Source organism: Branchiostoma lanceolatum, chromosome 16, assembly GCF_035083965.1.
Source record: "Branchiostoma lanceolatum isolate klBraLanc5 chromosome 16, klBraLanc5.hap2, whole genome shotgun sequence".
Taxonomy (NCBI): domain Eukaryota; kingdom Metazoa; phylum Chordata; class Leptocardii; order Amphioxiformes; family Branchiostomatidae; genus Branchiostoma; species Branchiostoma lanceolatum.
The window spans coordinates 11,295,935-11,312,448 of record NC_089737.1 but is presented as its reverse complement, the minus strand read 5'-3'; the positions used below and the strand labels follow the sequence as shown (position 1 = coordinate 11,312,448).

The window sequence follows — 16,514 nt, the reverse complement described above, 5'->3', positions numbered from 1 at the left end:
ATAGCCCATGTGGACAAGAACGTGCGAATAAAGATCATCATTAGAATAAGAACTAAAGAATTAAACACAGTAGATTCAGTTCTGATTATGTAATTGAATATGGTTTTGTTGGAAGACCATCCCGTATTTCCTTCAGAATGTTGTCATATTTTGATTGAAGGAGACAAACGTACGGGGAGTTTTTGAGCGCACAGAAGATTGATAGTACATATATCCCCGTTAAGCTACCGACCTTTCCCGCCATATGTGAATGGTATTAAAGTCAACAGCGACCTTTACAAGAACGTACACTGACATTTTCACACAGTAGCATGTATACACACTCCATATAGCTATGCTAACAATATGGCGAAAACAATTTCCTTGATTAAAAATTGGTGCATATTAGGGGCATCCTCGCTAGATAGGTTTAAAGAACGGCTGCCGTTAGATGTGCAGAGGTTAGGTGGGACAGGTCGTTCAGATATAACCAGCTGCTGCCGCATGCCTTCTAATCAAAACTGATGTGTTACGTAAATACAGACTATAAAGATTCATCCGGCGTGTGTGTATGTGTTTGACTATGTGTGTGTGTGTTTGTGCACAAGTGTGTGTGTGTGTCAGTTTGTGTGTGCTTGCGTGCATGTGCACGCGTGTGTGTTCGTGTGTGCTCGCGCGTGTGCACATGTGTATATGTGTGTGAGTCCTGTGTGTGTGTGTTTTTTTGTACGTATGTGCATGTTTGTGTGTGTGTGTGTGTGTTTGCGTGTGTGCTTGCGTGTACGTCTGTGAGATGCAAAATACAGAATTTCGAATCCACGACAGAAAGGCCTCTACCATGTTTGAAAGAGACAGTAACAGATACGTCCGTTGGACGATAAAAGCCGCTGACTTCTCCCATAATTCACGTGTCACCTTTCCGGCCACAGAAAGACTCTATAAGCACGTCCCAGACGCGATTTATTCTCCTGATACCCAGTCCCTTTCTGTACTATTATAGATGGGCCACCGACTTTCTGCTTATTTGGTTTCAGTTTCACATAATAATGACAATCAACCGCAATAGTAATTGCCTATTTGATATACCGTTACGCCGAGCCGTTTCAGTTGTCGCTATGCATAATAATTATAACGAGTCCAGACTCTCTGACAGCAAGCAGGGAAGACCCTTCATATGCGGCGTAATGATACCTCCATCACTCGGTTCTATTGGCGGCGTAAACGGTTCATTAAGCATCGCCGGAATCGCCACACTTACAGCAAGCCTCGCGCGCGTGCGGGCGGTTTGTGTGCGCGTTAGATCCACCTGTCGCGGTTGTACCGTGGACTAACAGCGGACGACTAGATCTCAGAACAACATGGCTGTGGGGAAGCAGAGGTCGAGATGGTAGCGGGGATGTGGAGAGGGTATCGCAGAGGAGCTGAGATACCGTTGTACATAATCCTCGCACTTCTGTCGAGAGCGGCCGCGGGATCGGGTGGATGGGCAATTTGCGCGGGAGGAAAGCTCAAACAAGCCGGTAAGAACCTTTCTGTGCAGCCGCTCATTTTGCCGTGATTGTGTGATATCGATTTGCGCTCGTACATAAGTCGCACTAGATATATTACGAACTGTTGCGTGGCTGAAAGCTCTTAGAATCGGAATATGCAACGGGAAGCAAACGTGGAGGGAAACAGAATTAGATATTAATACCTATACACCCGCGTATATGTCATAATCAGGATACGGCGTATGCTTATTTCTACAGTACTGATTTTAATGAATTAGGTCCTAAGAGAGTGAAAAAAAATCAATAAATCGATGTCTATTTTGTCGTTTCATTACGCTTGTCAAATTCTCTTTATGAACATATAATAAACCTTCTAGTGGACTTCCGGTCGTTTTCTTCTTAGGGTTAAAGCAAAGTATGTAGACAGGATTCTTCACAGGCCTGTTTCTTAGGAGAATCAATATCCTGGAATTGGGTTTACAGCTATTGCATTTCCCCTTCCCCCGGGCGCTGTTCAGAATCTGAAATGTTGAAAGCGATAAAATTTCTTGCTGACGCAAGCATTCTTGCAGCTTAGGATGTTTTTTCTTGATATTAGATGGTTTAAACGCATACAGAACCTATATTGCAGTACTGATTCACCGCCGCCAGAGAAAAAACACAAATTGACCGTAAAATTGCAATTTTGTGGTGTTTTGGGGTATTGGGAGAAATGCGCGAGGCTCGTTAATGGGTTTTGAAACACTCACTTTTTTCAATGTTTTTTTTTCTGCCTGAAATTGAGCGGTCTGAGTATCCTGTTCATTTCTAAGGTCGCTTAGGCCCCCACTTCACCAGACGGCGATCGCGCTGCGCTCTCGCTGCGACCTAAGTCGGATGTGTCTAATCCTTGATTTCAAAATTGGAATATCATGCAAAATGTAAAAGTACAGCTGAAGAAAACACACAAATCGTTAAAAGATTCGATTTTTATCTAAAATTTGATGAGCGCTCTGTTAGATTCGAGGTCGCAGAGAGCGCCGTCCTAGTAGAATGGGAGGTGGGGGTTGGGGGGTTGGCTTGAGATAGCCCTTGTCCTATTTAACTGTTTCTACTGGTGATTAGCGTTTTACTTAATTTCTATGATTCTAACCTTCACATGTTGCAATATTGGACCTATCTTTTCTTGTTATTAGTCTCTACCAGATTGACTATACGCTGGCCAATAGGGAGAATTATTTTGCCAATGGGGAGTTTGGCTACCGAAGGGGTTGACTGGCCGTGGACGGACTCTACTGGCAAATTATTTCCTTTTTTGTACCGATATTCTACGATCCATACCCCGCAGGAAGACCTGGTGTTATCTTGTTATCCACTCTGTAGTTTTAACAGCTCTACTTCTATCGATCCCAATACTCTTATATACACTGATGAAAAGAAGAGTAACCACAACATACATTATTGATTAGTTCTAAACTAAGAAATACACAGAAACTCATATTCCTTTTGAAATCATCCAACCCACTCATCATCGAAATTGTGGGCCTTTTTATTTTCCACTGCTTTCAAAGAAGAAATCAAACCCCCGCATTAGTACGGTAAATATAGAAACTTATTATAGATTATCAGTATAGTATGATCTTGTACACATTCACATGTATGCCTTACGTTTCACTTTATGTTTGTACCTCGACATTGTTGTCAACATACAATCAGCCTACGGGCATGAATTTGCAATAAACTTCTTCTAATTATGTCGTTTGTGATTTCACGACTAGGGTTAATACTAGAATAATGATAGACCAAACCAGTTATGTTTTACTCCCGTTATGAAATGCCCGTAGTTAAAGGTTATGTGTCCATGGGATATGTAACGTGGGCGACACAGTCCTTTTATCACCTAGCCTCCACTAGGGCTTTCTACGTATGGATCGCAGAATTTTGCGAAATTAGAAATGCCGCGGGAAGCCCAGTCAAACCCTCTATTGGCCAAACTCCCAGGAAAATTATTCGCCCTTGAGCCAGCGTAGTTAGCCTAGTAGAGACTATGTATTACCCATGTGTCCTGAGGAAATACTGTAGATGCAAAAATGTTCGCGATCATTTTATGTTCGCTGTTCGCTTTACCGCGAACTTAAAACCACCGCGAAGAGCCGTTCCATTGTGTGACTGTAGCGCTACTATTGTTTCAAACGCGAACTCAAAACTACCGCCAACACTCCCTGCCGCGAAATCAAATCCCAGCGAGCATTTCTGCATGTACAGTATATCCTTGGAACACCTCCTGAAGGCACATAAAACCCCAGAGCTTATGTAGCTTTGAACACGTGGTGGCCTTGCCAACCTAGGCCGCGACAATATGCAGTTCGCTTGATAGACCAGTCAGTATGTGTTTGTCACAGATGATGAGTTTAATCTAAAAGTCTAGATCTGGATGCAACAGTTTGAAATCTAGAGTCACAGACTGTAGGCCTTCAATACATTAAAACGAATATGTACCTGTATCTATATAGCCGGTTCGGCGTAACACACCACTTCGCAGGCACGCGGCGCGGTAATAGCTGGCTATATTACACTGAACGGCCTGTCACACATAGTGTAGTCTGCAATTCTGACTGCAATCATTCTTCTTTAAAGCTAATTAGTGAGGATGTACAGTACTTGATGACAATGAGTTCCTAGCCTGCAAAGTGTGTGCATGTAACTTGATGTCAACATACATGTATTAGTTAACATTACCAACACTCCCCTCAGTACAACCACAGTAGGGGCCGGTGGTTAGAGAGTATTGAAAAGAAGAACATTGTGTTGCAACAATAACTAACTGTTTATCATAATATTCACATCGAAAACGTTGATCAGACACTGGCAACGAATTACAATCTTATGCTCGGGATACATTTCCAAACTGGGCTCGACCGGGCAGTTTGCGGGAACAAGATATAAAATGTATATTAAGAATATACACAAATTATGCTCACGACTAGCTTCTTGTTACGTTTTATGTGTTTTGTTGTATCTTATATTAGTACGGTCCCGCAAACTACCCGGCCGGGCGCCGGTTTGAAAGTATGACTCTGGTATTACTCAATGGTTTTTCAATATTTTTCTTTGAATTTCTTTATTCGGTAAGGATCTCGCGGGCTACACACTCAAATATCATCCTTATCACAACATAACTACATGAAAACAATGATGTTTTACACTCCGCTAATTCAAAGCAATACAATCAGTATAAAACATTTCGGAAAACCATTGCACAGTTAAAATCTAGACATATAATGGCTAAGTGCTGATGGTCCTTCTGATCAATTGCCTTTTTATAGAGCCGAATCATACAAGGAAGAAGGGAATTGCTGAGCCTCTTAGTACGGGTCTTTGGAACACTGGTTGTGCTAGAGTTTTTGAGTATGAGTTTTAATTCATAGGGAACACAGAATAAGACAAGGAAGCTTCTCACTGCGGTTCTAACACGTACTGCAGTTTAGGCTCTGATAGACTTTAGTTTTCAGATTAGCAAAAAACAACACGAATTCAAGTATGAATGAGATGATGATCTGTCGTAATACGTACTGTCTGGAATGATGACCTGGCAATTTTCACAGTCTGACAACTCCGATATACCCGGCTGAGCAACAGAAACAAAGTCCGTGACCCAGAAACCAAGGGTGCTTTCAAAATCAACGGGATTCCGGAGTTATACACCCCCTCTTTACCAGAGGCTGCGACCCATGAGAGAGCAAATATTTGACGGATCGCACAACGAATTTCATAGACAAAGAACTATGTTCTGTACGTTTTGTGTGTTTTGTTGTCCTTTAAATTAACTTTTGCATCACGCATCATATTCCAACTATGAAATAAGGGTCACACAAATCCGATTTTGCTCGGTCAGCAATCGCCGTGTAGTAGCAATAACATCAATCTTTAAACACCGAGAATTCCACATTGTTGTGATAGTCCCTTCGACTGTTCATGATGTTTTATACATCGCTCTTCCCTGTTTGCTATTCCCGAAGGACGGCGTGGTTTAAACTGACTACAGGAGTTGTGAGTAATATCAATTATCCAGTCATTATTGCGTGAGGACGCTAGCAGACGGAATCTCGAAAAGTTGGCAGGTAATTTGTCTTTAGGTTGTGTAAGAAGAGCTCTTATATCCAAATAATCGATCCTATTATTCCCAGTGGACAATACGTAATGATCGAAATTTCAACATCAGCTTTGCATGGATGGGCTTGTTCTAATTGTAGTCAATAAGGCCCCCATTCCACTAGACGGCGATCGCGCTGCGCTCTCACTGCGACATAAATCGGATTCGTTTAATTCTTGATTTCACAAGTGGAGTATCATGCAAAATGTAAGTGTAGTTGACAAGACAACAAAACACACAAAGCGTAAAAAGATTCGTTTTTTATCTATGAAATTTGTTGAGCGCTCTGTTTAATTTGAGGTCGCAGAGAGCGCGCGGCGAGAGCGCCTTTCTAGTGGAATGGGGGTATATCTCAAAGTTAAATCTGAAATTAGTTTTATTAGGTATGATCATAGCAGCCTAAGGTTAGCTTATTAGATGAGTAATGGAAACATAAAACCAGTACGGAGTCTTTCATAGGCTAAGATTTATTCGATACCCCCGTTTCTCAGATGTAAACCTTGATGTAAATTTGTTTCAAATGTAGTCAATAACTCAATGTTAAAGCTAAAATTAGTTTTATCAGATATAATCATAACAGCCTAAGGTTATCCTCAAACGAATAATGAAAACATAATAGCAGCACGTAGTTTTCATGTATAGACTCAGATATTCCCCCGTATCTCAGATGTAAACCTTGATGGAAATGTTCAATTGCAATAACTCAAAGTTAAATCTAGAATTAGTTTTATTAAATATAATCATAACAGCCTCAGGTTATCCTCAAACGAATAATGAAAACATAATAGCAGCACGGAGTTTTCAGTTATAGACTCAGATATTCCCCCGTATCTCAGATGTAAACCTTGATGGAAATGTTCAATTGCAATAACTCAAAGTTAAAGCTAGAACTAGTTTTATTATATATAATCATGACAGCATAAGGCTAGCCTAGGGCGGGTAATATAAACATGAAAACAGCACGGAGTATTTTATAAACTAAGATTTATTCGATTTACCCGTGTCTCAGATGTAGACCTTGATGTAAATTTGGTTCAATTGTAGTCAATAACTCAGTTAAATCTAGAAATAGTTTTATTGGATATAATCATAACAATAAGGTTCACCTCAGATAGGTAATGAAAATATAAAAGCAGCACGGAATATTCAGTTATAGACTCAGATATTCCCCCGTATCTCAGATGTAAACCTTGATCGAAATGTTCAATTGCAATAACTCAAAGTTAAAGCTAGAACTAGTTTTATTATATATAATCATGACAGCATAAGGTTAGCCTAGAGCGAGTAATACAAACATAAAACAGCACAGAGTCTTCTTATAAACTAAGATGTATTCCATTCGCCCGTGTCTCAGATGCAGACCTTGATAAAGTGTACAATTAAGTCCGGCAGTTAAATTAAGACTCAGAGCGCCTGTTCCTCACAATACTGTAATTGCCAGAGCGGGTAACAAATCAGTTCTGCACTTCTAGTTTTCAATTACAGCTAGCCGGAGGCTAATGGCGTTCGGTTCAGAATCCTTAAACTCAAGCGGGTAATTTCACTGGACTGTGCTTAAATTATTGCGGCAACTTTGCGAATTTTCGACAATTTTCCCTTGCAATTATTGACCATCACGCTAAAGTGTGACGCACGGGTAAAATACGTGAAATCTGAAAACAAAATGGCCGCGCCAGCAATGTTACATCCTAAAGACCCTGTCACACTTGTGCGTATACATGTATACAAGCTCGCATGAGTTGCGTATAAATATGTTTTGGTTTAGGTTAATTTTGCAGCCGAAGAAGTTATTTCTTTAGTTTGATAACTAGACTGCTCAACGGTGGTTCAAAGTAGAAAAAACTTCCTCCCCGCAAATTTTACTTAAACCAAAAAATATGTTACTGCGGAGCTCATGCGCCCTTGAATATACGCACAAGTGTGACAGGGCCCTTAGTTTTTGCACCAACCCAGATACATGCATGTACAAGATAACTTTATTGGAAATCGCAGTGTAGCCATCGACTTAAAAACCAATGCACAATGATTGAAATTCATCAAACAAGATATTTGAACTAATTGCGGCGGCCGCTTTGCGACATTTTTTGGGGAACTTTTTTATTTTTTTTATTCGCAGTTTCAGGCCACAAATTGTTAGGTACCGCCTAAAGCCACTTTCTGAATGTTTTGTACGAAAGCTGTGGTCGGGGTAGCCATGTCAGGTCGGAGTCGACTTCACAGTCACTCCAGACTCTGCCCACGGCCACGATAGAGTGATACAGACAGTGCATTAGTCTAGTGGTCTAGTGGACAGAGCGTTCGCTTTCCTTTCAATAGGTCACAGGGATCAAACTGGTGCATTAACAGATATACATACCGCTTCGCACTCAGCGCTCATGACAAATGGTATGACATTTAAACACACTACTACAAGTGGACTAGCCGTGTACTGTAGTGCTAATGCACAACTGCGTGGCGTAAATACTTCAGAAACAGAGATGGGCACCGCGATTTTTCACAACTTCGTGACATACGATGAGCATTAATATGACATTTTGCGTATTCATATCACATTTTGTGTCAAATGCCGTCGTCACATGAGACCGTAGAATTCATACGCATGTGATGATTATGCCTCATCCCGTATATTAACAATATAAAGGTAAAAGTAGTCTCATAGCTTTTTTTGAGGCCACAGGGCAGTGGGTTGTTATCCACTGTGTCTTTCACACGATGTTGGAGGACTGAATCCATCCCTTTCCTTTCATCGCCTTTTACCTTCCAAACCAAAGTCAGGTACCCATTTTTACATCTGGGTGGATTGAGGGTAGTCGTGTAAAATGCCTTTCCCAAGGACACAACACTGGTGACATGCCAGAGGATTCGTACCCAGGACCTCTGGGCCAAACACGCTAACCATTACGCCAACGCGACGCCATCTAATGCTTGGGTCACATTTCCAAGCCGGGGCCCGACCGGGCTGGTTGAGAAAACAAAGAATACAAGATGCATATCAAGAATATACATAACGTATGGTAAGGAATAATTTTTAAAATGTTTTGTGTGTTTTGTTGTCTTTTATATCATAGTTTTCGTTCCAACAAGCTACCCGGCCTGGCCTCGGGTTGGAAATGTGACCCTAGCATAAACAGTGCTGCGTTAAAATCAAGCTTTCGTATAAACCCACAAACGTAACGTTGGTACTATTTCGTGTCGTTAAGCGCGTAGGTGATCGTTTTTACGACGACATCGATTGTAACTCTACAGTAACCGTGTAATGATGAACGAAACTACTCCATGTACCTGGCACAGAATGATGACACTCATTAAAAATCAATAAAATCTTCCACGATTTACGGTAACGGCCAGGTAGGATCTGAGCTTCGCTGTTACGCGTACGTTGGTTGGTCATTAAATGTCGCCACGGCCTAGTATACCGCAAAGACCTTGCAGAAATGAAATGTCACGTGTTATACGGAGTCTATCACGGTGCAGTAACATGGCTGATGAACATAAGCGTCTGTAGGCACGATTCAGTCGTTTATGTGTACCCTTGATGGTTATATTCCAAACAAAATGTGATAGGAGTGTTCAAATGTGATATTTATGCTCCTTTATCAAGGATGACCCAAATCATATTTTTCAATCTTCAGCGTTAGATGCTGTTTAGAATCGATATGTGTTAGTCAGCGAGATATATAATGCAGAAAATAGCCTATACAAGTGTACATTATACCGACGGCTTTATTTTTGTCTGAATGGCGAAGTGTTTGGCTGTTGTTATTTTTTTCTTCATATACAAATTCTGTGTCTATCTACCTCAACATTATAAGTGGGCCATAAAGAAATTCATATCTTTGTGATCGTTCTAAAATCAAGTCTGTCAAAACAATCGCAAGTTTAAAAGTAAAACGATTGAGCCACGTACAAACATATGGGATAGTAAGGTTTTGATAGTTCGCGAAAGGTTACAATCACATACACACTGTAGCCTGTCTTTAGAGTGACGGATTGTTCCTATTTCCGCAGATATAGAACAGAAGGCTGGGCATGGCGAGGACAGGGCGTACCGCCAGAGGGGAAACACCGTCATTTTTGAGGTTGACATCCAAAGACATAAGGTAAGCCTTGTCTGCTTTTAGAGGGGATTTCCTTACACTTACGTACGTTTTCTTGACGTACGAGTTATCTTATCATGTATGTCACATCTGTATATCAGAGATGACTAAGCTTGCATGCAGAGTGTTTTTACTTGCATATGTTTGAGTCACTAAATCATGAGTAAAGAGTGAAGAACTCTTCTATTCTCTTTGTGAGGGCTCGAATATTGAAAGCTAAGTAGGCCCGATCCTCCCCGCTACACCTGTAAAGCGTCCTTTATTAGTTTCGTGCGATCGATAGCAGACAATCCGTATGAACCGGGGTGTGAATATGAAATATGTTCTGTGTAGAAACATCGATATCAGAATAGGCCAAGTGTATATCTTGCGATTGGATCTTTTAAATTGCAAATTAATTTTGGTAGACGCTAGCTACATTTTAAGCGCTAATTGGAGTTTACTATTATTACCGATATGCATTTTCTAAATTACGCATACCTTTGGTATTATAACGGTAGAGTAGGGGCTTTACAGCGACTGTTTTACAACTACAAGTGATTAAAATGTACATTTATTACTGTATGGTGACTCTGTTGCAGGCAGGAAAATGCTCGGTACTAATGACTAAACGTAATAAAAACTGCAAACGAGACAATGGTGTCAACTCATTGAGGACGAACTGATTCAGAACTGACTTTGAACTTGACTATGCAAGCTAATTAATTACGACAGCTCTACAATGATGCTATTGTGAATGTGCAATAGTGTTGAACTGCCATGGTTAATACCTCCATTCCACTAGGACGGCGCTATTGCCGCGCGCTCTCTGCGACCTGAAATTCAACAGAACGCTGAACGAATTTCATACATAAACAACGAATATTTTTACGCTTTGTATGTTATGTTGTCTCTACAGTCATGCTTTTGCCTTTTGCATGATATTCCAATTGTGAAATCACGGGTTACACACATCCAATTTAGGTCGCAGCGAAGGCCTAAAGATTGAACTGTACATTAACGTATTTACCTACAGATGACGAAGCAAAAGGATCGACTTGTGGCAGCTCTGCTCACCGAAGCGACAACCGCAACACTACGAGACATCGCGATCACGCAAAATGACCACAGGTAGGAGAAAATACATCTAAAGAGACCATTAGGAAAGATAATCAAGGCTAACCATTAGTAAAAACCCACAGGGAGTACAGCTTACGAAATCATATACGCCCCATAGATATCTTTATTCTCAAGGGACCATTTCTTTTAGAATTTTGACCCTGCTTGACAAAATACATCAATCAAGGAACCTCGAGCTCTCTATGGTGGATTATCTGAAGGTAAAAACTACCACATGATACAAGGTACAATCTAAAGGGGTTTCATAACAAAAGCCCCATGTCTAGACAAAGATTAACTGATGTAAGAGGCGGCAATTGGTCCATTGCTTGGAACATAATTTTCAAACTCATTTTCAATTTTAACGACGTCCTTGGAGTTTGCGAGGGATGAAAGCAAATGTGTGCAGATATTTTGAATGCAAATTGGTAGATTATCGTCCAATACACATGAAAAAAACTATACGTCTGAATGGTCTGATGTCTTCCCAGGAGCTTGCCGTCAAAGGATTTAAGCAAAATCTGAAAGTACGATCTTATTATCTACCAAATTTACACTCCCCGAGCTTCCAACGGCAACGTAAAATTTCTCTAGCTGTGCAAAAGGTCTACGGTATTTTTCACCTACAAACTTTCTGCTAGTATAATTTGTCTTTGCCAACTTTCTTACCTATCATTTTCTCTACCGAATATCTAACTATTTTTCTCTGCTAAATGTCTAACGTTGCTATTCCATCTCCTAACAAATATCTAACTATTTGTCTCTACTAGATATTTAATGTTTTTATTTCATCTGCTAACCATCTAACTATTTTTCTGTATTAGATATCTAACTTACGCCGATGAAGATTAGACATCCAGTTTGTTCTGCGGGAAGCCTATATATAGGCTCTCTACATATACAGAGTCTGTATGTGTGTCCGGTATATTTACAAGTTGGGGGCATTTTTCAGCTGAACGCATCACACCGCAGTGAAACGCACCGAATGCGGAAGTAACAATGCCACCGCAGCGCAGAAAAAGTTAAGGGAAAATGACCTGATTAAGAAATCAAATCAATGAAATAAGTGGCGTAAAAACGTCAGCAGGACAAGGTACGCAAGGTAACAGTTACTCAAGCAACTCGATGAAACTTGGCAAAGACGTTCAAACAGCTTGCGCTGATATCTAGTTTATCCTCTAATATCCAACGTATTCTCTCTCGCAGGATACTAGAGTGGGTGGAAGGGAACGTGAGCCTGATCACCGTCCACCCCGCTCCACAGTTCCCCTTCGGCACGGAGAGGGGAACCACCGTCATCGGGTACTATGCAACCTTCGACTGTAGCTCATGGACCTTTCCTGGCAGCCTTCTCAAACAGGTTGTTTGTTTGTGTGTCTGTGTGTCTGTGTGACTGTCTGTTTCAAAAAGCCGGTAAATGGTATTTAGGCGTGACACACTAGCTTTGCTTAGTACGAACAAGTTATTTAAGACCGGACTGTAAGGTTTAATCCACTCACACTAGGATGGACTCCCCCTACTGTTTCGATAAGCGTGCGTGGTGAGACATTTAAGCCTGTTACCCAAACCTATCATAGCTGCAGATACAGCACGTTTGAGTACCAGGGATCTTAAACATGCTCGAGGTGTGGCTCTCCTCAAACGCGGGGCCTCCGGGGCCATCCTAGGATACGTCCCTAACCGTAGCTAGGTACTTATTTTCAAGTGAGGACATAAGAGTAAAGTGCCTTTCCCAAGGGCTTCAAACTGCCAGGAAATCTTTAGATTCTAATTCGGCAACCCTAGCAACAAGACTTCTTTGTCACCTCATCAATAAAGAACAGGCCTGTGCACCTATATGTGTGGATGGTGTTCAGCACCAAGGACAGGTATGAACGTCTGTGTGTTGATGGTATTGGGCAGTAAGACAGGACTGTATGCCTGTGTGTTTATCATGGTGTTTGGCACTAAGGACAGGTATGAACGTCTGTGTGTTGATGGTGTTCAGCACTAAGGACAGGACTTTATACTTGTGTGGCTGCTATTCAGCACCAAGGACAGACCTGCGCACCTATGTGTGTGGATCGTATTCAGCACCAAGGACATGTCTGAAGACCTGTGTGTAAGGACGTGACTGGTACTCATTTCCAAGTTCATTTCCCAAGGGCACAACATTTGGGCCTGCTATGTTATCTAACACAGAAACTTTAGATTATAATTCGGCAACCCTAACCACGAGATCACCTTTTCGCAAGGTGGTAACGAGGAGTAGGGCCCATTCGAGAGGACGTCCCTAACCGACGATAGGTGCCCATTTCATATAACCCAGAAACTTTAGATTATAATTCGGCAACCCTAACAACAAGACCACTTTTTCACCAGGTTGTAACGAGGAGTAAGGCCCAGCTGAGCGAGGTTATCAGGGGAGAGGTCATCGGGGACCCTGTTCTGTTCATCCGAGGCTTGAGCAATCAGAGGGCGATGAACAGGGAATATTTCCTGGGCATGGGGGCGCTGAGTCTTCTCGCGCTGCTGCTCCTATGCGCAGGATGGCAGGGGAATGGCGACGAGGTCAAAGAGGTAGGTAGCCTAGAAACCATACCATAGGGAGCTCCCTGGTATCTCTACGGCGCTGGGAGTGGTGCCCGCCTGCCCAGACAGATTGTCCTGTCCGGGGTGGGTTTACGGGCTTGGCTTGATTAGGAGAGACGATAACTTTCTATGCGAGGTATGAAGACAGGTTAACAAAATGGGGCAATGCATAGCATACTGGGCCGTTAAAGACCACTAAGCCTACCGTAGAGACTGGTGACCAGGCTAAGAGGTGGGGGCAAAAGGTTATCTGGGATAATAATTGTTGCATGCGGTTCCCATCTGCGATCTGTCTGTTCGCGTTCATTTCACTTCCGCTGACCAGACGTGTGGAAAATGAGTGATTAAGCCTGTCGAAGTACGTTTCTTTCTTTCATTGACTGCTGTAAGAGATTTAGTTCGACATAACTTCAGAAGACTAACGTATCCGAAATATCTTCTCGCCCTGACTACATATATTACCTCATTAGTGTGTTCGAGGATTGAGACGACTCCTTAATTTCTGAACCTGTAAAGATCAATAACTCTGTTCTTGTCTTCAGGAATCGTTCTGTAGATACGCCGTCTTTAGAATATGTCTACATTGTTTATATCCCGATCCATATCACACGCGTGTATGTATTGTACTGTGAATAACATCTCTTATCGTTTTTCTCCAGCTTTTCCTGTCCGCATGACGAGATGCACAGGTACGTATTGAAGACTTTCCGTCCCAATGTCTCATGATATTCATCACGATAGTACAATATGTGCCGTCCATGATTGAACTGAAAATGGTTGCACGCAATGCATGAACGTATTCATATAGCTGCTTAAGAAAGACGGTCTGCGTGCCTTTTTACGTGAGACGTAGCGAGCCATTCCTATTCACCGTTAATCGTAGCCAGCCCGCTCTAAATCAACGTTAAGCGTTGTTGATAAATCATTCATGAAGCGTAATTGGTCCTTTTGATTCTACGTAGCACGGCGTTATTTGTTGTCCTGATTTCATCGTTAAGCGTTGTTCACAAATTATTCGTATCGCGTTGTCGAACCAGCCTGGGTGCTATCCTATTTAGTTTGCCGTGACTCCCATACTCGCTCTCTTGCAAACTGGTGAACTATTAGCTATAGGATGAAACTCTGGCTGTCATGAGTCGAACGCCAGATTGTCCAAAGTCACAACGGAGCGCCCGGTTGTGTCAGCGTTCGCCCTACGAATACAACGAAAATCGTCTCCAAAAACAGGTCAATTGGCCGTTAAGATGTGCATACTGGTCCTCTTGAATTCACTGTTCCACGATCCCTCCATGCAGACCCTCAAGAGAGGCTTAAGTGACTCACACACGTCTTGGATCATCGCATCGTGTTTAGACTGAAAACGATTGTCCTCAGTTAGGAGCTGCGTTTCACATATCAGACAGAGTTGATAAAGGAAGGTATTCTACTATCTAAATATCATCTATAATTGCTGGAACTGTAATCTCAATATATGTATTTCATTCCTTCTTATCAGGATGTCTTCTTGGAGTACAGGAATTTCTGAAGAAGCGGTCTTAAAAGGAATGAATGGTGGATTATGGAAGAAATTGCGACATAAGGACACCAATATTTTAAGATTATTCATCTGACTATCAAACATAATACTAGTAGCGAATTTCACTCACAACTATTGCTCGCAGAAAGGAATTGGTTACTATGCTATTCCTTTTTGAATCTGTGTGACGCGATTGTATGGGCAAAATATGTTACGTCGATGAAGGTTAGACATCGAGATGATAAGATACACAAGAAAACAGTTACTCAAGCAGCTAGACAGATTTAAGAAACGGTCTCGTTTCGAAAATCTATCCAGTTGCTTGAGTAACTGTTTTCTTGCATAAAGTAAGTTGTGGTTAAACATCAAATGTTTGAGTTTGAGCTTATTGGGATCCATAATTAGCTTATTAACAATATACATTGCAGTTACTATCTCTGTGGTCCTTAGCAACAACATAACTGGACAAAACTATATGTTCATCTCGTGTTACGAACAACGATCTTCTTTTTTCCATTACAAAAGACACGCTCAGCTGTACATGTGCATGTATAAAAGAAGGCACGCACACAGCGCTGTCAAATAAGGCACATATGATAAACGTTAGCGCATCGCCACGGCGACCCCGGGGGTACATACTGACCCCATAGGTCACAGACAGAAGATTGTCTGGCAAAGTCGACATAAATGTCTGTCCCTGTGCAATCAATATATACAATATATACTGCCAAACAATATTATCACCCAGCCACTGCATATATATAGCGTCTATTCACCTGTACATCCTTTATATAACCCCACATATTATATTTAAGAACACGGTATTAAGCACGTGTAAATATTATCTAGCTACGTATCGTTAGGATTCAATGTTGAGAGTCGTTAATTTCAAAATGGCAACGAAGACAAATCCGAGTGCAATAATCCCAAGCTGTCTAAGCCTTAGAATGATTGTTAACATATGGAAATCTCCTCTCCTCAGATATACCATTACTATGCAATCCATGTAAAGCTGAGAGACGGCAATAAATATGTTTGACTCCCCAGCGCTCTTGTCATTACTTACGGTTCAAACGGCAAGAGACGCCGCTTTATGATTTGGTTACACGCTTGGTAAAGTTCATCATCTTTATGTGATTCTCCCCTATCATAAACCGCGGGGAGCCCACATTATAGCCGTCGATCGATGTAGTATTTCGATTGTCCTCTTTTGGCATTTTACAGTCGTTTTTCACCGACCCCACATAAAGTTATTATTTAGTAGGGAATGAATCGAGCTATTGCTTTGTTCGGAAGCCGTTTCTTCAAGCCGCTCTTCGCAAAATCACTGTCATTCTGTCCGCCCGTCATAAGAGGTGTAATGGTTTTATGTTGTTTCTGTAGACATCTGTAGCCTGGATGCCAGGCTGTTTCCAGGGCCCACCGTATGCCAACTCCTCGGCTCTAGTTCCAACATGTCCCCATTGAAGTTCTACAACAGGTCCCATGAATTATACTTAACGATAGACACCATAGAAATCAGAGGTTTGGCATCCAGGCGAAGACATTTGCTGAATATTGTTTTTAGATGTGTGTATAACAGTTGTGTGAATACGGACCATAGACAAACAATACAAAGAAAACGAATAAGA

General features: G+C 41.6%; 1 protein-coding gene across 2 annotated transcripts; it reads left to right on the top strand.

The window, feature by feature from the left end:
• The first annotated feature begins 1,129 nt into the window (after positions 1-1,129).
• Positions 1,130-15,927, top strand: LOC136422317 (uncharacterized). 2 transcript variants are annotated; one of them, XM_066410017.1, is made up of 7 exons: positions 1,130-1,499; positions 9,610-9,701; positions 10,714-10,808; positions 12,003-12,156; positions 13,158-13,355; positions 14,027-14,056; positions 14,878-15,927. In XM_066410017.1, the coding sequence occupies exons 1-6, from the start codon at positions 1,364-1,366 to the stop codon at positions 14,042-14,044; spliced, it is 693 nt and encodes a 230-aa protein (XP_066266114.1). In that variant the 5' UTR covers positions 1,130-1,363; the 3' UTR covers positions 14,045-14,056; positions 14,878-15,927. The 2 variants fall into 2 exon arrangements, with proteins under 2 accessions (XP_066266114.1, XP_066266113.1); XM_066410016.1 differs by having other exon boundaries at positions 14,863-15,927.
• Positions 15,928-16,514: the final 587 nt, after the last annotated feature.

What these genes read in the sequence shown, in the direction of transcription:
- LOC136422317 (XM_066410017.1), top strand. Translation starts at nt 1,364, where the DNA reads ATGGTAGCGGGGATGTGGAGAGGGTATCGCAGAGGAGCTGAGATACCG. An exon ending in AGGAAAGCTCAAACAAGCCG is followed by an intron (nt 1,500 to 9,609) that starts GTAAGAACCTTT and finishes CTATTTCCGCAG; the next exon opens with ATATAGAACAGAAGGCTGGG. An exon ending in TTGACATCCAAAGACATAAG is followed by an intron (nt 9,702 to 10,713) that starts GTAAGCCTTGTC and finishes ATTTACCTACAG; the next exon opens with ATGACGAAGCAAAAGGATCG.